The 23235-nt window shown below is 41.4% G+C and overlaps 1 protein-coding gene across 4 annotated transcripts in view; it reads right to left on the bottom strand.

Annotated features, from left to right (window-relative positions):
* acot11a (acyl-CoA thioesterase 11a) overlaps window positions 1–23235 on the bottom strand; it is an 80674-nt gene that overhangs the window by 18545 nt on the left and 38894 nt on the right. For 2 of the 4 annotated variants that reach the window (XM_072573750.1, XM_072573753.1), the window contains exons 6-9: window positions 21689–21715; window positions 20012–20147; window positions 17361–17517; window positions 4165–4284 (exon numbers count right to left, since the gene is read on the bottom strand). In XM_072573750.1, the coding sequence (XP_072429851.1) occupies window positions 4165–4284; window positions 17361–17517; window positions 20012–20147; window positions 21689–21715 (440 nt within the window). The remainder of the gene's footprint in view (window positions 1–4164; window positions 4285–17360; window positions 17518–20011; window positions 20148–21688; window positions 21716–23235) is intronic. The other 2 variants (XM_072573752.1, XM_072573751.1) reach the window with 2 other exon arrangements.

The following is a 23235-nucleotide window of genomic DNA, read 5'->3' as shown; positions in this document are numbered from 1 at the left end:
TGACCAATAAAGGAAAGCATACCAAATGCCTTTTTCACTATTCTCTCTATCTGCGACTCCACTTTCAAGGAGCTATGAAACTGTACTCCAAGGTCTTTTTGTTCAGCAACACTCCCTAGGACCTTACCATTAAGTGTATGTGTCCTGCTAAGATTTGCTTTCCCAAAATGCAGCACCTCGCATTTATTTGAATTAAGCTCCATCTGCCACTTCTCAGCCCATTGGCCCATCTGGTCAAGATTCTGTTGTAATCTGAGGTAACCTTCTTCGCTATCCGCTACACCTCCAATTTTGGTTTCATCTGCAAATTTACTAACTATACCTCTTATGCTCACATCCAAATCATTTATATAAATGATGAAAAGTAGTGGACCCAGCACCGATCCTTTTGGCACACCACTGGTCACAGGCCTCTAGTCTGAAAAACAACCCTCCACCACCACCCTCCGTCTTCTACCTTTGAGCCAGTTCTGTATCCAAATGGCTAGTTCTCCCTGTATTCCCTGAGATCCAACCTTGCTAATCAGTCTCCCGTGTGAGTTCAATGACACTCAATTCACTCCCACTCAATTCAATGCCAGGTAGCAAAATGGGAATATACTTCAAATCCTACTTATGGTTTAATATAGTCAGTTCTGCTACAATGCACGTTTCTTCAACAGAAATTGGCTATAATGTGATTGAAAGGTTGAGAGCATTATTTGTAGAACGTGAACTTTCCTTACCTGTGTTGGCTACAATGCAATTCTGGTCTCACCGTTTTAAATGGTGTTGCTATTATGCAATTTTCTTATAATGTAGGTTCGCACGGAAATGGAACTATCATGTTATATCAGAACAAACTGTAGGTTTACTTGTTGTTGGAAGGTTAAATTCTCAAATCTTCTACTTTAATAGCAAATGACTAAAGTTGTCTCTTCGTCACCTATTCCATAAACATTTAGCCTTGCTACAGAAGTAATACCATTATTCTCTTCATGACCCAAACAGCCACTGCAACATTTTCATGTCCATTAACCACCTCTTGAGGCACAAATACTGTAATGCAATTGCAACAATCTCTGTACATCACACAAGTTGTTCTTCAAAAGCCAGCTCAAATAAAGTATTAACAGACAGCAGTAACTTAATCTTTGGTTTTAATACCTTTGCTAGCTACTGTAACTTTTCCATCTAATACCCTGGCTGTCATCAGATACTATAGTACAAACCAAACCTCATGCCAGAAAGTTCATAATCTGGATGTTGACCATTTACCACTGGACCAATAAGAAGCCTAGATTTGTTTTAATTAACACTGTTGCCCATAAATGATTAGTGAACTTAAAGCATAACACTTTTACCATGACAATCGTTTGCTGATTAAGCCAAAGATATGTTTTATCCATCTTTCCACAAAATATTACACTATTCAATTGAACTTTATAATGGGTAGAGTCCTTGTTAAGTATTAATCTGTTAAGAATACAAGATAAATTCACATAAAGCTGCGTTGTGCTACATTTTATCAGTTTTGTCCTTGAACAGAGGTTTTTTTGGCCCTTTTCCAGGTCATTGTTTTTTTGTTTTGGAAGCACTGAATGGAAAGTAGGTTTTCATCATCCAGAAAAATGGAAACAATTTCATTAAATTTTGCAGCAAAACCATTCTCTGGTGATCAGTATTTAGGGGCCTCTTTGCACTAAATTCAATCATGCTATCCAGTTTCTCTTATTCGGAATATACAGCAAGCATAACCATTGACAGAGCAGCCCATGCAGTCAGGCAGTATATTGATAATAGGCTGTTTCTTTGTCAACTCAAGGTCAAGTTACACAAAATGCATTTACATTGGTATCTCTTACTACAATAAAGAAGCAAAGTGCTTCACAGAAGTGAAAGTAAATGTATCACATGTACAGTGCAAATGTCCAACTTGACCTCATAACCAGCTTCCTCAACCCTCCAATCTTCAAGTTTCCAAATCTCCAATTTATCACATAGGTGGTTCAATATCCTGTACTAGATGTGCAGAAACTTTCTCCAGCTAAGTAAACATCAGGAAGATCAATGATATTGTCTTCAGTCCCCACTACAAAACCTGCTTCCAGGCCACTGGCTCCATTCCTCAACATGGCAACAGTCTGAGACTGAATCATACCATTTGCAACTGTTGTGTCATACTCCACTGCAAGATGACCTTCTGATCACACAATCACACCATCAAGATCACCCATGTGCACTTCTGCTACATTGGTTGATTTCACCCTTGTTTTAGCTCATCTGCTACGAAACTCTTTTGCTTTCTCCAGTCTGCTACTCCACTAGTACAATGCTTGCTGGGCTAGTCTCTGACATGCCACTCTCTGTAAACTTGAGCTGATCAAAAGTCTTGATGTCTGGTTACTAACTCTTAACTAGTTTTATTCAACCCTAACTGGTGTGCTCTCATATCTTCATAGGGTATTGATTCCACAATGCCCTGATTTTAAAATTCTCATTCTTGTTTTCAAATGCCTTCGCAGCCTCAACCTTTCCAATCTCCTTAACTTCCTTCTGCCTTCATATACCAGATTTCCCTTACACTAATCTTTACAATTCAACTCAACTACATCCAGTTTTAGCATGTTCCACATTCTATTCACTCTTTCAGTAATGATGTTTGTGCTCCTAAATATAGAAACAGATTGAAACTATAATCTTCAGGTTTGGAATTGTGTATATATTAATATTGTCTCTGCAAATAAAAGCTAATAAAGTATGTCAACTCTAAGATCCAATTCTGAACTTGGCTATCTGAAATGGAACAATTCTATTAATTCCTTCAAACTGAAGTATCTTCCCTTTCTCTACCCTGCCAAACCATAGTTGCATTTTGCTTGATAAGACCACATCTGGAGTATAATGCACAAAATTTAAGGACAAAGATAAATGTGTTGGAGGCAGTTCAGAAAAGGTTTACCAGACTATTATCTGGAATGGGCCACTTGTCTTATGGGGAAAGGTTCTTTATTCATTGGAGTTTAGAAATGTAAGGTGATCTCACTCAAACATGCAAGATCCTGAGGAATCTTGACAGGATGCATGTGGGAGAATCTAGAACTGAGGATCACTGTTTAAAAATAAGGGGTCAAGAATTTAAGACAGAGATAATGAGCTTTTTTCTCTTGAGGTTCATGAGTCTTTGCTCTAAAAGGAGATAGAAGCAGAGTCCTTGAACATTTTTAAGATAAGGGGTCTTGATAAACAAGGGGATGAATGGTGACCACCTGTAGATGGGGAACGTGGAGTAATCAGATCCGCCACAATCTTACTAAATTGAGGAGCAGGCTAGAGCTGTCGAGTGGCCTGGTGCTGTAAACTAATGTGTATGTTCATAGACTAGGTTCCTTTGTCCAAGTCACTCATAAATTGTTTAAAAAAAAGTTAACGAACCATTGAGAAAGTGACCCATTTATTCCTCCTGCCTGTTTACTGCTAGCTAGCCAATTTCAATTCCATGCCAATACGTTACTCACTTATCCACAAGCTTTTATTTTCCACAATAATCTTTGAGGCAGCACCTATCAAATGTGAGACCATCACTTAAGAAAGGAGGAATCGGGAGAGTGCAGAATTACAGACCTCTTAGCTAATATCAGTTGTAGGAAAAGAAATGTTAGAACCTATTGTAAGGGATATGATAACTGGACATTTGGAAAAGATCAGTAATATTAGAAACAATTAACATGGATTTGGAACTGGAAGTCAAACATGTTAGAGTTATCCGAGAATACTACTCTGAATATTGATAAAGGAGAACCAGTGAATATGCTGCATTTGAATTTTTCGAAGGCTCGTGATCATGTTGCACACAGGAAGCTAGCAAATGAAATGAAATTACATGCAACTGGGCTAGTTTAAGAGTATGAATTGAGAATTAGTTTACAGATATGGTAAAAGGAATTTATTGATTCTTGGGTGGCAGGCTGTTACTAGTGCTGGCTGACAAGGACCACAGTGCTTCATTCTCAGCTGTTTACAATCTAAAGACAGAGCTGGACAATGAAGAATTGCCCTGTGAGACCACAGACAGGAACCACTCTGAACTTGTATCTATAAACACAACAATTCTAAAATGCGCACAGTTCACATTTGTTTCACATAAGTGCCTGGGGAAGCCAACATAAGCAGCTTTGGTCTTACCTTGTTTTAAATGCGTTGTTAACTATTGCCTTCAAACTTATGCGATCCCCAACCTGTGAGGGTCCTCTGAAGTGGAACATGTCAATGCTCTTCAGCACTGGATGCCCTTTGCAAAAGCGGCTACAATGAGAGTAAAGTTGAAAACAACATAAAACCAGGAATTAATTTTTAATGGGCAAAAATGGACTGAAAGATCAGCAAAATATATGGTATGCAATCGTTCTGCTATACATATATCTTTTTCAATTAGTTGCAGCCCCACAGTACTAAAGTTTGCGTAAATGGTTCCCCAGAGGAATATATTAGAGTAAGCAGAATTTAGTTGCCAAGTCTGCTATTTTCATGTAGGTTAGTACACAACATCTTACATTCATTGGTCTCAGGCAGTTCACTGTAAATTGCTTTCTCCTTGCAAACCTCTCCAAAATGTCGCATAAAATGCTGAGCAAATTCATCAACTTAAGAGTTAATTGGTATGGCTAGGTATGGGAGCATATGACTTAGTTAAATTTGAAACTACAAAATTAAAAAGGTAAGTGGTTGCATCTCACTAGGCAAGCAGATGCAAGAAATGCATTTTAATCAGCATTTTCACAGTATCAGACAAAACTCCTGGCAAGGTAAGATTGCAGGTTTTAAAGTCTGGATGTGTGGAGTTAGATGATCCCAGGGAGTACAGCAAATGACAGTTTTATCATTGGTATAAACATCACAAGAGTTTGGCAGACAGAAGAAACAATTTGTTATTATCTCCATGGAGATCTATTTTAAAAGATAAGTTTTAAATACCAGTCATTAGCTGAAAGAATTACACAAAACGACTTCATTATCAAATGATTTGAATTCCAATCACAAACTGTTCACAGTTGCTCCCAGCTTCCAATCAATTGCTTTCCAGTCAGGGTACTCCTAATCCCAGGACTGCTTTTCACATCAGGGCAATGCTACAGTTTCTGCCCTCAATCTCAAAATTAGAGATCTCAAAGTTAAGTGCATATCCCAGCCTCCGTTAACAGTTCACAAAGTCAGTCTTCAATCTGAACACTACCTGTGTTCTGCATGGTGAATGACAGAATCAGCATTTTCTTTGATAGAGAGCAAGAAATAAAATCAATCTCTCAGTTAGCTACAGAAAACACAAGTCAAAGCAGCAACTCTTGTGGTATACCTGGGCTTATAAGGAAGCCTGCAACTTAATTTCAAAATGAACCTGATCCCTCTTTCTCATCTTTTCAGAATCACAGGATTGTTATGGTACAGAAGATCTCTCAGCCCATCATGTCTGCACCAACTCTCTGAGCATTTTGGCTTAGTGCCAATTGCCTGGTTTTTCCCCCTGTAACCACATGATTGGATGATTATTTAAGTAGAAAGAATGCCCTCTTGAATGCTTCAACGGAACCTGACTTCATCACACGGTCAGGCAATGCATTCCAAACCCAAATCACTCACTACGTGATAAAGATTTTTCTTATGTATGATTTTTAAAATAAAATACACTAAAACGGCGCTGTCTGGTTCTCGGACTTTCTACGAGTGAGAACAGTTCCTCCCTCTCTGCTCTATCCAGACTCCTTACAATTTTGAAAACTTATTTCAAACCCCCTCAGCCTTCCCTCCACAAAAACAGTCCCGGGTTCTTCATTCTATGCTCATAACTACAGCTTTTTATCCCTGGAAACATTCTTATTAACTTCTGCATGTTCTCCATTCATAACCTTCCAAAAACATGGCACCTACAGCTGTACGTAACACTCTAGCTGAGACCTAACCAGTGTATGCATAAGAGTAAAACCACTCTGTTCTTGTACTCAATAGCCATTTTAATGAAACCTTAAATACTATACCTTTTTTTAAAAGTGATTTTTCCACCTGTCCTACTCCCTTTACCGAATGATACACATACAGGTTTCTCTGCAGCTGTATGCCCTTCAGAATAGCACCCTTTCTTTTAACAAAGTGCATGTTACGGACACCAATTTGACTGTCAAGAATGGCCACTGTCCGCTGAGCACGTGCAGATGGCACTGATAACATCTGCATGTGTTTTTACCCAGGCTGTGATTCAACAATATGGTTGTGGCAGTTGTACAGCACTGACTGCAACAGGCTACCCCTAATCATGATAATTATTTTGAGAACAAAATTCTAAGTGCTAACATTTTACAGTCATAGAGTCACAGAGATACACAGCATGGAAACAGACCCTTTGGTTCAATTCGTCCATGCTGGCCACATATCCTAAATTAGTCTCGTCACATTTGCCAGCATTTGTCCCATATCCTTCTAAACCCTTCCTATTCATATACACATCCCGATGCCTTTTAAATTTTTTTAATTGTACCAGTCTCCACTTCCTCTGGCAGCTCATTTGATACATGCACCATGCTCTGCATGAAAAAGTTGCCCTTTAGGTCCCTTCTAAATTTTTTCCCTCTCACCTTAAATCTATGCCCTCTAGTTCTGGACTCTCCCACCCCAGGGAAAAGACCTTGTCTATTTACCCAATGCATGCCCCTCATGATTTTATAAACCTTTATAAGGTCACCCTCAGCATCCGACGCTCCACGGAAAACAGCCCCAGCCTATTCAGCCTCTCCCTATAGCTCAAACCCTCCAACCCTGGCAGCATCCTTGAAAGGGCACCGAAAAGATTTACAAGTTCCATAACATCGTTCTTATAGCAGGGAGACCAGAACTGCAAGCAGTATTCCAATAGTGGCCGAACCAATATCCTATACAGCCACAAAAGAACCTCCCAATTCCTATACTCAATGCACTGACCAATAAAAGCAAGCATACCAAATGCTTTCTTCACTACTTTATCTACCCGTGACTCCACTTAAGGAACTATGAAACTGTATTCCAAGGCTTCTTTGTTCAGCAACATTCCCCAGGACCTGACCATTAAGTGTATAAGTCTTGCTCTGATTTGCGTGTCCAAAATGCAGCACCTCACATTTATCTAAATTAAACTCCATCTGCCACTCCTCAGCCCAGTGGCCCATCTGATCAAGATCCCGTTGTACTCTGAGGTAACCTTCGCTGGCCACTACACCTCCAATTTTGTCGGACACCTTCAAATATTTGATTATATTTTCTGGCAGAAATACACAAAATAAACCTTTGCTAATAATGCTTAAACCCACCGCATGCTGTGTCATAAACACAGATATTTCATTGACCTCTTTACACATGCATGCATTTCACTCCACCTATAGGTGACATATGTACAATTCACAACCTTATTTTATGCTGTCTCTCCATGTACTTAGCACCAAAATGTATCACCTCACACTTCTCTGCTTTGAGCTTCATCTGCAACCTATTCACTCACTATGCTAACTTAATAATATCTTTTTGAAATTCTACACTGCCCTATTCAGAGCTTACAATGTTCTCTGGTCCTGTGTTGTCTGCAAACTTAGAAACTGTCCCTGTGCAGAATGATTTAGATCATTTAACACGAAAAGCAAGGATTCTAATACTGACCACTGCAAAACTTCACCAGCCTGAAAAGTGCCCATAACCAATACATAACCCTTAGATGATTTTGGCTCCACCTTGCCACTGTCTCTTCCCAACCTTCCCCAAAATGAGCTATCACTTGCCTCACAGTTCTCTTGTGTGCCAGTGTATCAAAAACCTTTTCGAAATCCACGTACACCACATTGACAGCCTTGCCCTCACCAACCTCTGTTACCTCTTCAAAAAAAATTCCAGCAAGTTAGTTGGACATAATTTTTCCCTTAATTCCATCCTGACCATTCCAAACTAGCCAAAACTTTTCCATGAGGCTATTAATTCTATACCAAGATTTGTTTCCAGACGTTTCTTCACACTGTAATTGAACTGACTCGGCTGTCTTTACAAGTAAGGGTGGAACCTTTGTAATTCTCCAGTCCTCCAGTTGAATCCCTGAATCTGGGGAGGATTAAAAAGATAATTGCCAGCAGCTCTGCAATTGCCATTCTTATTTCCTTCAATACATCTCATCTAGTCCTAGCGTCTTACCCACTGTAAATACCAACATCCTACACAACATTACCTCCTTATCAATTTTAAACATGTCTAATGACAGAGTTTACTCCTTGGTCACCATGGGCTGGGTAGCCTCTGACTCGTAGACAGATGCAAGTTATGTATTAGCATCTCAGCCTGTCTCTTGGCTCCAAGTGTAAATTCATTTTTTGGTCCCTAATCAGCCCGACTCCCATTTTAACCATCCTTTTACACTGATGTGTGTACAGGAGACTTTGGGATTTACCCTTATGTTACATGCCAGTCGTCTCTTCATAATCACTTTTCAGTTCTCTTACTTGCTTTTTCACCTCCTTTTGAACCTTATGTGTTCAGCATGATTCTCACTTCCATTTTCTACCTGACATCTGTCATACCTGCATCTTTTCTAATTTAATTTCTATATCCTTTGTCATCTGAGGAGCTCTGGATTGGTTTGTGCCGACTATCCACTTTGAGGGCACATACCTTCAAACCACCTTCTCTTTTTCAGCTACTTTCTTGCCAACATTTGGCTCCTGTCTAACTGGCACACCTCGGTTCTTGCCTCTTTGAAATTGGCTCTCTGACAATTGATTATTCTTGCGCTGCGTTTACCAGTCATTTTTCTCAGCTACCCTAAACCTTACAATACAGTAATCACTGTCCCTTAAAATATGCACATTCTCACCGTATTTACTTTCTTATTGAACTAGCCACATATTACTGTAGGAAATTCTCCTGAATGCAGTCTAGGAATATCACAACCCTTTACAATAACACTACCCAAGTTTATAAAACAGGTAATGAAAGTCCCCATTAAAACCACTCTATGACGTTTTCACTTCTCATTCATGCCACAATTCCTCTCATTAATATTCAGCTTCCTATCCTCCCAAACATGTCAAACAAGCTGGATGTCAAGAAATTTTAGCATGGAATCAGAGAAGGTGCCTGGTGGATACAGTTTGTTGCTTCCTTAGAGGGGTTTCCATCTGTGACATTGCGCACAACATTTCAAGAAATGCTCCATGGGCATTGGCCACACATGCCCCATATCCACAAATATTGACATCTGACATGTGTCAGCCTCTGTGAACCCTAATGCACATCTCCAATCCACTTGCAGGACACTTCTGAACTTCATGCTACACCAGCAACTTTCATTGTAATGCTGCAGCAAGCACAGTGGGTACTCAGGGGCATACACCCAGCTCATGGACAGTATCTCCGGACTCCTTGCTCACTGTCAAACTGCTCACTCACTCTGAACCTATCCAGATGCTCACAGCATCCTTGTCTTGCACTGCATCGCCTTTCCTTTGAGTGCTTTTTCCTTTCAACCAGACCAACTGGACTCATACAACTTTGGTTTTATCTTGCTGTTTAATATAAACACAAAGACAGAAAGCTTCTCATAGCTGTCAGCAGGCCTCATTCAAGTCAAGGGCCTTCGGTCAGGGAGTTCTGGCACAGGAATCATGGGCAGCTTCTGCAAACAGTGTAGGGCTCTGTACATGGGCAGTCCACCTCTCGGGGGGTGGTCAGAGTCAGGACCGTCTCCTCATAATATTGGGCAGCCTGTCTTGACTCTGTCTGCCCTAAAGTTGGCTGCTTTCCTCCTGGAATAACAGGTAGACATGTATTAAGGGAGGTGAAAGAGGGTAGCCTTGCTTTTACCGTTAATGCAGGAGGGGGAGGTATCCTGAATGAGTGAGCAGGCAGCACAGAGGACATGCAAGGTTAGTGCTTTCAAGGTTGGATTGTAGAGAATAGTGAGAGTGTCGAGCATGAGCCTTGTCAGAGGCAGGTATGATATCAGAGACAGAGTGTGAAGTCCTGGAGAGAAGATGATGGCACTTACACTGGCAGAGTGGAGAATGATGTTGACCTTCTTGCGATAGTACTTGCTGTTCCTCAAGATAGCTTAATCTGCACTGGCCTAGAGGGCAACCTTGGACCTTGATCTTGTATTGTGGTCTCCACTGCTAGTCTTGGGAAAAGAGGAAGTTCCTCTTCTGCACCATCCCATCCAGGACACTGCCCACAAAGTGGGGTGCCAATCTCTCCTTGTCTACCATGTTTGATGCAAATGTTAGGAACCATACAGGGCAGCTCCTGACTGACAGTACTTGTCTTGGTGCACAACAAACTTTTAAAGATGGCACAGGTGATGCCAATTTTGGCAGATATCTAGTAAGTGGCAAATTGCTCAGAGAGTGCCATGTGGTAACATGGAGATACAACTGAACATGAGGAATGCCATAGGGGTATGGGCAGAAGTTCATGGGAGGTGTTCGTCAAATATAGCGAGCAATCGCGTGAGCTTCATGGCAAGACACTCCACATAACTCAGACTCAGACAATGAAACAATGGCTTCACTTAGTGATGAGTAGCAATAGCTTTTAATTAGCAAGTGGAGAATTCAGTCAAATCATAACAAATTGATCATATCATCTGCTCACTATTCCAGTCAGATGGAAAAGGCTGAGATGGCAGTGAAAATCACCAAAGAAATCAAATGAATCCAGCACAGATTTGTACAAGACCGTCCTTGAGTGGAGAAATACACTTCTTGGAGGCATGAAAAGCAGCCACTGCAAAGACAAATGTCACACTGTACCCAAACTATCCTTCAGTAGTGATAAAACTAATGAAGCCAGAAGAACTGACAGGCATGAGTGGCAAATCTATGTAAAATGACAGAAAGCCAAATTTAATTTTGATTAAACTACCAAGGCATTGCCAGAGTAGAGTACTGGAGAGCCAGAGTGCACACATAAAATGTTCTTAACAAAGAAAATCACCCCACATGGCAACTTGGGATCTTCATAGGGTGGCTGCCAGCTCAACCATAACCAAATATATCACAACGATCACAAACATCTGCAGACATCCGAGGAAGCTGTGTTTCACTGCAGACAGCAAAAAAAACAATCTCCCCACCAGCACCTGAGGCCCACTGGCCCATGCATAAAAATGGATCAACAAGAACCAGTACCACTGCAAAAGAACACTCATCAGAGGAGGAGTATCAGACTTAGAATTAGCAGATTGCAAATGCACAGCCAATGACAATATGCACCATTCACAAACCTGTATGATTTGAATACTCCGCGTGCATTGCACATGCAGAGAGTGAAAAACATGGAACTGACTGATGAATGATCATTTTATGACCATGTAAACTAGATAACATAACTCCAAATGACCGTGTATGGCTTTCTATTAGGGAAGGAAAGTGCAGTTGCACTTTGTGTGTCTTGGCTGTCCTGTCATAGTCATATGACTTCTATCTGCTGTAAGTGCCTTTGCATACAGTGAGGCCCATTAAACACAAATCACTTCGAACAAAGATTCCCAGGGAATTCAGTAATGTGGGGATTAAGCCTCTTGCAGCACAACCAGCAAATAAAAGGCAGGAAAGGAGCAAAGAACTCAGGGACAGGGATTACAGGGCAGGAGAGGGTCACAGAAATCAGGAAGTGCAAAGCCCTGAAGGGAATCAAACTTGGGGTGTTAGGGAACTAGAAATCAATAGAGGTCATGGGCAAGTATAAACTGGTGCAAGATGGAGAAAGCTTAACATTTTTAAAGATGGTGCAGAATTGCAATCAGGCAATTCAGCAGTGAGTTAGTTCAGAACCTGGCAAACAAATGGATGAGGATTTCAACTGAAACAGAAGTCACAGAATCCCTACAGTACATTTGGCCTCACCAACCCTCCTAAGACCATCCCATTCAGACCTAGGCCTCCATCCTAACTCCGGAACCCCACTTTTCCCACGGTCAAACAATCTAGCCTGCACATCCTTGGTCACTACGGGCAATTTCCCATTGCCAATCTACCTGCTGCACATCTTTGGACAGTGGGAGGAAGTATCCACAGGAAACCAGTGCAGACATGGGAGAAAGTGCAAACTCCACGCAGCCCAAGGCTGGGGCTGAACCTGTGCCCCTGGCGCTGTGAAGCAACAGTACTAACCACTGAGCCACTGTACAACCCTATGCTTTGGCAGAGTATTAGATTAGATTAGATTAGATTTCCTACAGTATGGAAACTGGCCCTTCGGCCCAACAAGTCTATACCAACCCACTGAAGAATAACCCATTTCCCATATTCACCACCGCTCCCCCCCCGTCTATGGGCAATTTAGCATGACCAATTCACCTGACCTGCACATCTTTGGATTGTGGGAGGAAACCGGAGCACCCAGAGGAAACCCAGCAGACACGGGAGAATGTACAAACTCTACACAGTCAGTCACCCAAGGCAGGAATCGAACCTGGGTCCCTGGTGCTGTGAGGCAGCAGTGCTAACCACTGAGCCACCATGCCACCCCATTGCATATTAACTAATAAAACACATTCTCTTTCTTAAGCAGCATGTGAGTATTCATGATCACTATCACTATTTCCAAGAGTGAAATGCAGTGCTTTGATGTCTTAAATTAAAATAATTTCTTTTAACATAATATTCTCTGTATTGGGATCCCAATTTCAGTTTAGATTCTGCAAGTATCCTTTAAATGGCAAGATGTCTCCACCTGGTGGACAGTATCAGTAGCACCCAATTAATTCAAAATAAAGCTATGATGTGGAGGTGCCAGAGTTGGCATAAAGAAAATAGCAAACATTGCAAATCTGAAATCAACCATCAATCTTGGAGCACTTTATATTTTGGAAAACACAGCTTGTCCAGTTTCCCACAAAGCTTTTGAAATAATAATTTGGTTCACCCATATTTTAAAGATCCCTCCCCACAGAACAATGCAAAAATCTTAGATTAGATTACTTACAGTGTGGAAACAGGTCCTTCGACCCAATAAGTCCACACCAACCCGCCGAAGCGTAATCCACCCAGACCCATGCCCCTACATTTACCCCTTCACCTAACACTATGGGCAATTTGGCATGGCCAATTCACCTAACTTGCACATTTTTGGATTGTGGGAGGAAACTGGCGCACCTGGAGGAAACCCACGCAGACACGGGGAGAATGTGCAAACTCCACACAGAGAGTTGCCTGAGGTGGGAATTGAACCTGGCTCTCTGGCGCAGTGAGGCAGCAGTGCTAACCACTGTGCCACCGTGCCGCCCATTGTACCTTTCAAATCATTTCTAGAATCACAATGATTATAGCAAAGGAGGCAGCCACTCAGCCCATTGTATCTGTGCTCACTCTTCAAAGAAGCAGCTTACCTAGTGCCACTCTCCTGTTTTCTCCCCATAGTCCTGTACATTTCTCTTTTTAGATGCTAATCCAATTTCCTCTTGAAGGAATGCTAAAATAAAACAAACACCTGCCAATGCTCAAATTCTAAAACAAAACCAAACATTGGTGGAGAAACTCAGCAGGTCTGGCAGCACCTGTGGACAGAAAACAGAGTTAACGTTAACTTTGTTTTCTCTCCACAGATACTGTCGGATCCGTGGATCTTCTCTATCAATTGCTCCACCATTGAACTGCCACAACTGCACTCTCAGGCAGATCTTAACTCGCTCCAGATCCTAACCACCTACTGCGGGGATTCCTCATGCATTCATTGCTTCTTTTGTTAATTACCTTAAATTTGTTCTCTCATTCATGGACTTTTAAAAGACATTTGATGTACCATGTACACCTTACCAATAGTATCACCCATGTACAGGGATCCACGTCCAGCATTATCCTCATCAACCCTCTCAAAACGCTGCCAAATGCAGAAGGAAGTGACACTGAGAGTCCTCGACATTGATTCTAGATCCCATGAATTGTCCTGGCATCAGCTTAAACATGTGCAATTAACTGAGCACCTCTCTTCCCTCAGCTGATGAATCAAAACTTCTACATGTTGAATATCACTTGGGAAGAAGCACAGCAAAAACCAAGGGCTACTGGATGTATTCTGGGTGGAGAATTCTATGTCCATCACTAAGATTGGCTTGGTGGTACCACTATTGGTTGAGTTGGTGAATCCTAAGTGCCAGTCAGGTCATATGGCAAGTGCTGAGAAAATCAAAACAAGGGAAACAGTGGACCTAGTGCTCATCAACCTACCTGCCACAGGCACTTCTACCCATAGCAGTATAATTAAGAACAACCATCATACAGTCCTCGTGAAGAGGACAATGCTGTGTGGTAGTGGGATAGATGCACAACAGATTGAAAAACTCAAAACTGGGTATCCATGAGTCACTGTGAGCCATCAGTAGCAGTAGAATTGCAATCAAACACAATCTTCAACCTCACGGTTAACCACATTATCATAACTATCAAACTAGGACATCAGTCCCCTAGTTAAATTAAGAGTGCAGGAGGGCATGCCAGGAGTAGTATCAGGCAGACCTCAAAATGAGATGCCATCTGGTGAAGCTACAATAAAGGACTACTGTACATGCAAGATAAATAGTGGAAGGAGGACCCGATTTACAACTAAGTGACCTCACAACACATCCAGGCATGAACGCTAGTGGATAATTAAACTACTAACTAAGTGCTTCATTGTTGCCCTCATGGTCACTTCTAATGAAGCCAAGTACATCAGTAGAAACAGAAGAAACTGAGGCATTTGTAACCATCTTCATCCATAGGTGTTGAGTGGATGATTTATTCTGGCCTCCCACCATGGTCCCACAATCATATTCCTTGGTTCATTTAGTTAATTCCATGTGCTGTCAAGGAATGGCTAGATATAGCAATGGACAATGGGTGCTGACAATAATTTTATTGTAGTACTGAATATCTGTGCTCCAAAACTAGTTGTGCCTGTAACTAAGCTCTTCCAATTCAACTACACTAGCATTTACTGACAATGTGAAAAATTGCTATTTTTGTACACACGCATTAAAAAGGACAAGTCAAACCCACCCAATTACCGCTCCATTAGTGCACTGAGATTCATCAGCAAAATGATGCAAGGTGTTGTCAATGATGCCATCAGTGGAATCTGATCATCAATAACCTGCCCACCATAGCTCAATTTGGGTTCTTACAGATCCACTTCGTTCCAGATCTTATGACAGACTTGGTTAAAATAAAACATGGATAAAAGAACAGAATTTGAGGGATGAGGTGACAATGACTGTCCTTGACATCTAGACAGCATTTGACCAAGTGTTCAAGGTATCCAGCATACTTGAAGTCAACGTGATTTAGTTGGGAAATTCTCCACTGACTGGAGCCATATGGAGCACAAAGAAAGATGGTTGTGGAAAATGGAGGCTGATCATCTCCGTTCCAGGAAATCACCATAAGAATTCCACGTGGCAGTGTTCCACATGGCAGTGAGCCATGTGGCTCAGTTGCCTGAGCTTCCCTCTCAAATAAGGTCAGAAGTGGGGACGTTCTCTAATGATTTACACATTATTCAGTACAATTCACAATTCCTCACATACTGAAGCAGTGGAAATGCAGGGATTGGGTTGGGGGTGAGTCTGGGTGGGATGCTCTTCGGAGGGTTGGTGTGGACTAGATGGGCCAAATGGCCTGCTTCCACACTGTAAGGATTCAATGATTCTCTGATACTTAAGCCAAAATGGGCAGAAAAATCAAGGACAAAGGGGAGGATGAAAATAATGAAGAGGACATCACACAAGACAAAAGAAGGCATGTCCAGCATGGAACAAGCTGCACTCTCACTGCAAGATGGCATTATCTCTAGACTGTTAATTCTAGATATTTCATTGAGTTCAAATTCCGCCATCTGTCAAAGCGGGATTCATCCCCGTATCCCTATAATATTAGCTGTGTTTCTGGATTAAGAATCCACTCATGACCATGAACTCTCTGTTGATTGTCTGGCTCAGTAATGTCTTTCAGGGAAGGAAATCTGCCATCCTCATCTGGTCTGGTTAACATGTGACTCCAGAGCCACAACCAAGTGGTTGACTCTAAAGTGGCCTCTGAAATGATCAAGCACGGCATTCAGTTGTCTCAAGTCTCAACAAAGAAATGAAACCAGACTGACCACCTAGCATTGACCTAGGCCCTGGATATGACAGCCGCAAAGACAACTCTGTTGAAACTGCAAAATCTTCCTTATAACATCTGGGGTTAATGCCAAAATTGGGAGAACTTCCTCACAGACGAGAGAGAGAGAGAGAGAGAGAGAGAGAGAAAAAAGATGTGATCAGTGCTTTGATGTAATGTTTCTGTCAGGACCTTGAGATCTTCAGATAATCCAATTTTCAGATAATTGGTATTCAGATAATCGAGGTTCCTCTGTATTTTAATTTTGTTAGACAGTTGGTTCTGATGTAATACGATAGTTCCATTCTTATGTTATAAGAAAATGGCACAATAGCCGTTTCATTTAAAGTAATGGGACCTTATAACCAATGCAGGTAAAGAAAATTTACATTCTGCAAATAATGGTTTAAATTCTTTAGTCGCGCTAAAGCCAATTTGAGGTGAAGAGACATGTGTTATAGGAAAACCAACTACATTTGGGCAGACTGTAGGGGGTGACTTAGACAGGGAGATCACCGAGATTTGCTCCTCGTATTAAATTAGGTAAGGTACATTTTGTATTTGTCGTTCTCCCCACCAGATTTTCAGTTCTCTATTGCCGAAGGGATGCACTGCACTCAAGAAAAATTTAGCCCTATCTACTCTAAGTTTCTGTGAGTATATCTTAGAATGATATACATGTCTATATATCTATATTTTATCTATAAATGGACAGGGTTGTATCTAGTACCCATTTTAACTCTTAGCAGTACTGTATCTGAAATTTGTTCCCATAGTCCCATGCAAGGTTCTCGTAATTGCTTAGTAAAATCTAACATTTTGCATTTCTAAAATAGTCACAAATTATATCTGTACAGATAACACAATACCAGTCAATAATCATAAAATGTAATCAAAACAGCTAAAAAGATGACAAAAATGATTCCAAAACAGAAATGAGAGGTAAGCAACAATCATCAATAACGAAGAAGAGAGAGGATGAAACAATTAAAACCAAGATAATATCTTTCATAAACCATTTATGACATCTTGAAGAAGAGAATCCCTTATCAGAGAGTCTCATCATCAAAATTAATAGTGTAGAATTGATGGGAGGGTGATATTGTAAGAAAAATGCTCCATCAGCCCAATTGTTGAAGGTTTCTGGTGGTGGTTAGTCACAGATCAGTCTGGATCAAGGCTCTTGCTGACCAACTAACATTGAATGGAAGAAAGGACAGCAAACAAATACAGTGGAGATCTGACCTTGCAGAGATCGTAGCAACACTCTCCATCCAAGCCATGATTTGTCCTCCAAAAGTGTTACTCTGGTGGTTTGCATGAGGTGGCAGGACAAGTTCAATGCTCTCAACTCGCGTCATTCCTGCTGGAACAGTGCTCTGGGATTCTTCAAAATTTGATTCTGGTTAGCAAACACATTTCAAATGTAAGCAACATTATAACTTTCAAGTGAAGACCAGCTCAGGACACCTTACCCTGTATGAGCAATCACTGGAACAAACACACAAAAGAAGGTTTTATCAAGCTGGCTTCCTACCCTGATAAAGTTATAATTGATTTTATTTTAGACAGCTCACGTTGCAAATTCATTTCTTGTCATAAATGCTCTGAATGTAAGCTTACTTCAACTGGATAACTCCTGTGTCTAGACACAAGACTGTCAAAATGCTCCATTCCCTCTTATACATAGTCACTACGAATGTCAATTTAAATGTCCAAATAGTTATAAAATGCAATGAAATAAAAAGTTGAAGAATTGGATCTTAATCATCTTTTGATGAGACAGAATACCGCAGAAAACAAGAAGTTTCATCAGTGTCAATATTACTGTCCTATGTTACAAGATACTTTTTCAGTGCCTCCTACCTATGTGACAAGGGAATCTATCAAGGATTAAATAGTTTTGTTTCTTTCATGGAAGTCTCTCTCCTGCAGTATTTTTAAATTTCCATTTTTGTCTGCATGATGTACTGATATAGCATGAAAAAGTGCAGTCAGAGACAACAGCAATAAAACCAGTTGAGTCAGAAATTTGATTCTGACATGCAGAATATGCTTAAGTAAATGAAAATGAAAATCTCATCACAGATTCTTGAGCGCGTGTTAAGATTCCCAGAGCTGCTAAATCTAAACTGAGGAAAGGCTCCAAACAATGGTATTTCCTCTCCTCCGGGTACAGGGACAATCATGGGAAATTTCTATGCATCTCAGATTGGAGATCAAACAGACAAAGGAGTGGACTTAATCTTCACTGCTAAGAAATGTGAGAGGGTGCATGAGATGGGGGCTTTGCATCTGCTGGGAAGAGAGAGAGAGAAAGATCAGAATTCAAAAAGTGTCATACTTTGCTTCAGCTGAATGTTAAGTATTATTTACAGCAAAAAAAAACTGCCACTTAAATACCACTCTACAGTATGTTGGAGACATCTAACAAACAACTCAGGCTAATGTCAACAACAAAAACTGTTCTGTCAGATGTCAATTCCCTATCTTGGGAGAGAAGAAATTGAGCAAGAAACAAAATAAACCAAGTGTAAGAAGCTGCTTCACTTAGGTTATGCATGCTCTCTCATTCATGAAAATATTAGGTCAAGACAGGAAGCATTTATACCACATTCTACAGAGACCAGTTTGTTCTTTAAAAATCCATATTCTCTAGTGAGCTCACAGTATTCCCCAGCTGTCACCTTCCATTACTGAATGCGTTGCTGGACTATTTGGATGTGGTGGATATCACAACTGAATGCATCAGTTTGATCAATCCATGCTGAATGCCATATTAGCACTGGTGATTTACATGTTTTAGTTCACGGAATAGTTTGGGACGGACAGTCATACAGCAGGAAACAGACCCTTCAGTCCAGCTCACCCATGCCAACCAAGTATCCCAAACTAAACTGGTCCCACTTGCCCATGTTTGGCCTATATCCCTCCAAAGCATTCCTATTCATGCATGTAGCTAAATGTCTTTTAAATGTCTAACTGTACCTGCATCTACAACTCAAGAAAATAATTTTGTGGAACATTTTTAGAGCATTATGTAGTAGATCCACTAGGAAGTAGGAAATATTCGATTACTTCAGATGCTAAACTAAAAGCTGCACCATAGGTGAACAAGATCATTAATAAAATCAAGCCAAGCACTTGACTTTGATTCTGAATGGATAGAATTGAAAGGTGGGTAAGTTATACAAAACCTGTACTCAATATTAGATTACACATTTACAGTACTGACTGTAGTACAGGTCAACACATGATGAAAAAGATGGAGTCACAGGGCAGGGCTCAGAAAAAAATTGAATGATGGTAAGATATGTGTTGACATACATATCTGGAAGAGATTGACACATAGGCTTTCTACTCTCTTGAAAGAAAAGGCTGAGGGATGACTTAATAGAATCAAAATTATTTCAGGTTTTGATAAAGTGGATATAGAGAGAATGCTTATTAAGGGCACAAGGGAACTAAGGCGTTCAACTTAAGGTAGTCACAAAGACATCTCATAGTAAATTCACAAAAATGTTTTTATCCAAAAGTGGTGTAAATATAAAACCTGCAACTATAGGGAGTCACTGAAAAATGCAGATTTCAGGGGAAACTAGACAAACCTTTCAGGGAGAAAGGAAAATATAGTACTAAGGGTGGGTTTAGACGATGTTTAAAAATCAGGAGGCTGGAGTGGAATATAAACATTTGCATGGACTGGTTGGGCCAAATAACCTGATTTAGTACTGCATATCGTATATAATTCAATGCAGGTCATGCAAATTAGGAGTCTGAAATAGCTTGGGTTAAGTAGATGTGAAGGATAAAGGCTGCTATTGTATACATTAATTTCTTATTCTCTCATAAAGATTGTATATGGGGTAGTGAAGCAGAGCAAGCAAAAAAGGTACCAGCTTGAATTGTACAGGAGGAGACTAGATCCTTGATGGTTTCCAGGTGGTGTAACCTCATCCGGCGGCGTTCAGCAGCGATGCTATATTCCATTTGTTCTTCAGAGGTTCTGGGAATCACAGGCTTCAGCTGCACCTGGCAAGAGATCCATGATTACAACAATGAAGCAAATATTGGAGAAAGGCCACTTTCCTTCGCTGAAGCTACTTCTAGTTGAGTGTGTGTTGCTGGGAAAGCACAGCAGGTCAGGCAGCATCCGAGGAGCAGGAAAATCGACATTTCAGGCAGAAGCCCTTCATCAAGGATGAGGCTTGTGGGTTGGGGCTGAGCGATAAATGGGAGGGGGTGGAGTTGGGGGTGAAGGTAGCTGAGAAAGTGATAGGTGGAAGAAGGTGATATGTCAGAGGGGGGAGTGATGGACAGGTCTGGAGAACGGTGGCGAGTTGGAGGCTTGGGACTGGCATATTGTGGGGGGAGTGTAAATGAGGAAGCTGTTGACATCCATATTGTTATCCCGTGTGGTTGTAGGGTCCCTAGTCGGAATATGAGGCATTCTTCCTCCAGACGTTGGGTGGTAACTGTTTGGCGGTGAAGGTCTTGCATGTCCTTGATGGAGGAGGAGGGGAAGTTGAAGTGTTCAGCGACAGGGCAGTGGGGTTGGTGGGTGTGGGCATCCCAGAGATGTTCTCTGAAACGATTTGCAAAAAGGCGTCCTGTCTCCCCGATGTAGAGGAGACCACACCGGGTGCTACGGATGCAGTAGATGACATTGGTAGAGGTACAGGTAAATTTCTGATGGATGTGGAAGGATCCCATGGGGCCTTGGAAGGAGGTGAGGAGAGTGGTGTGGACGCAGGTTTTGCACTTCCTGTGGTGGCAGGGACAAGTGCGAGGAGTGGGGTGGGGGCGTGGACTTGATGAGGGAGACGCAGAGGGAATGGTCTCTCCATGACGGCTAATAGGGGTAGGGAGGAAAATATATGTTTGGTGGTGGGGTCCATTTGAAGGTGCTGGAAGTGGCTGAAAATAATGTGATGTATGTGGAGGTCAGTGGGGTGGAAGGTGAGGACCAAGGGGGTTCTGTCCTTGTTGCAATGGGAGGGCGTGGGGTTCAAGGGTGGTGGTGCGTGAAGTGGAGGAGATGCGCAGGAGGACATCGTCAACCATGTGGGAAGGGAAGTTGCGATTGTGGAAGGAGGAGGCCATCTGGGACTTTGCGTGGAATTGGTCATGCTGGGATCCAATATATTGATGGGTTCAGCTACCAAACACCACTGAGTAGCCATGGTTACTTCCCTCTACCTGATCATTATCCAGTGATCTAGCTGGAAATTCAAATATGGACATCTACTGGGAACAACATAAGGGTTGAGTGTGATGCCCACAGTGTGGAATAGCCTATTTACATAGTCATGAAAGAATGCCTGCTTGAATATATCACAGATGGCTACCCATACACATGGAAATACATCACAAGAATCAGATTTGATAGGAAGCTAGAGTTGGGAGAAAATATAGAGGGGAGAATACTTGATAGAGCCTGCTGGAGGTAGAAAGGAAATAAATCACTAAAAGCAGTAAAACAATGGTAGTATATCATGAGGAACAGAACTAAAGGACATCTAAAGGGCCAAGATGCAGACTAAGCCTGGTGCTCCCACCATCAAATTACTAACCTCAGCTATGCTATTGTTGGAAGTGTTCTGTGCAAGAGAGAAAAAAAATTACTGTTGCTATCACACTTTACAACATGTACCAGGAAGGATGACATGGTCTCAAAAGGTTGCGAGATATGTAGCTCTAGAAAGCACAAATCCCTACAATTATTTTCTGTTCATATATGAATACATCCTAAGTCATGTACAGAAGTAGAATCAACATTTTCTTAAAAAATTCCTCTGAGGTTCTTGATTACATTTTGAGAAGAAGAAAATCATACTCTCAGTGTACTGACTGATTGCGCTGTCACTTCAGCCATACGAGCAAATGGCTTCACCATTGTTGCTATACTGATGGCAATTTCCTGACTTTTATTGTAACAAACACTGCAGAATTATTAGACACCCGTATTTGGGTAAACTGAGATCAACCTAAACAGAGTCACTGTTGACAAAGATGCACCACAGTTACTTGCAATGTTTTTTGACTATCAACTATTTTCAGAGTTACTGGGATTTAAAAAAAATGAAGTGCTGCCAGAATTCAATTTGTTAAAATCAGATCATTTGATTTCAGAAGTTAGCAGAAAGTCAAATAATTAAGCAAGATAGATTAACAGCTATGGTAAAAACAATGACTGCAGATGCTGGAAACCAGATTCTGGATTAGTGGTGCTGGAAGAGCACAGCAGTTCAGGCAGCATCCAAGGAGCTTTGAAATCGACGTTTCGGGCAAAAGCCCTTCATCAGGAATAAAGGCAGTGAGCCTGAAGCATGGAGAGATAAGCTAGAGGAGGGTGGGGGCGGGAAGAAAGTAGCATGGAGTACAATGGGTGAGTGGGGGAGGGGATGAAGGTGATAGGTCATTTCCCCTTCCCCCACCTCACCCTAGTTCTAAACTTCATCTCAGCACTGTCCCCATGACTTGTCCAGACTTATCCTACCTGCCTAGCTCCTTTTCCACCTATCCACTCCACCCTCTCCTCCCTGACCTATCACCTTCATCCCCTCCCCCACTCACCCATTGTACTCTATGCTACTTTCTTCCCACCCCCACCCTCTTCTAGCTTATCTCTCCATGCTTCAGGCTCACTGCCTTTATTCCTGATGAAGGGTTTTTGCCCTAAACGTCGATTTCGAAGCTCCTTGGATGCTGCCTGAACTGCTGTGCTCTTCTAGCACCACTAATCCAGTAACAGCTATGGTACTGACTAGCAACTGTGGTCATGAAATTACATCTCAATATAGCAAAGTGCAAACTAAGCTCGTTCATGTTTTGTGATGTATGGGTTGGAATCAGAAAACAATCACTCGAAAAGGAATGAACTGGTTCACTGCCGTCCTTCAAGGAAAGGAACTTGCCATCCTCACCTTGCCTTGATTTAAGCTCTGAAATTTCCACCACTCTCTGCACTCCTTTAAAACGCTCTTTAATAGTAAGTCCGAAACCAAGGTTTTTCACACTTGTTCAAAATGTCCAGTTATGTGGATCATATCAAATTTTAGTTGATAATGCCCTCTCATGAACCTTGGGATACCTTACCTCACTAGAGTATTACATAAGT

Source organism: Chiloscyllium punctatum, chromosome 7, assembly GCF_047496795.1.
Source record: "Chiloscyllium punctatum isolate Juve2018m chromosome 7, sChiPun1.3, whole genome shotgun sequence".
NCBI classification, from domain to species: Eukaryota; Metazoa; Chordata; class Chondrichthyes; order Orectolobiformes; family Hemiscylliidae; genus Chiloscyllium; species Chiloscyllium punctatum.
Note: the sequence above shows the minus strand (reverse complement) of the source record. Positions and strands in the feature narration are given on the sequence as shown.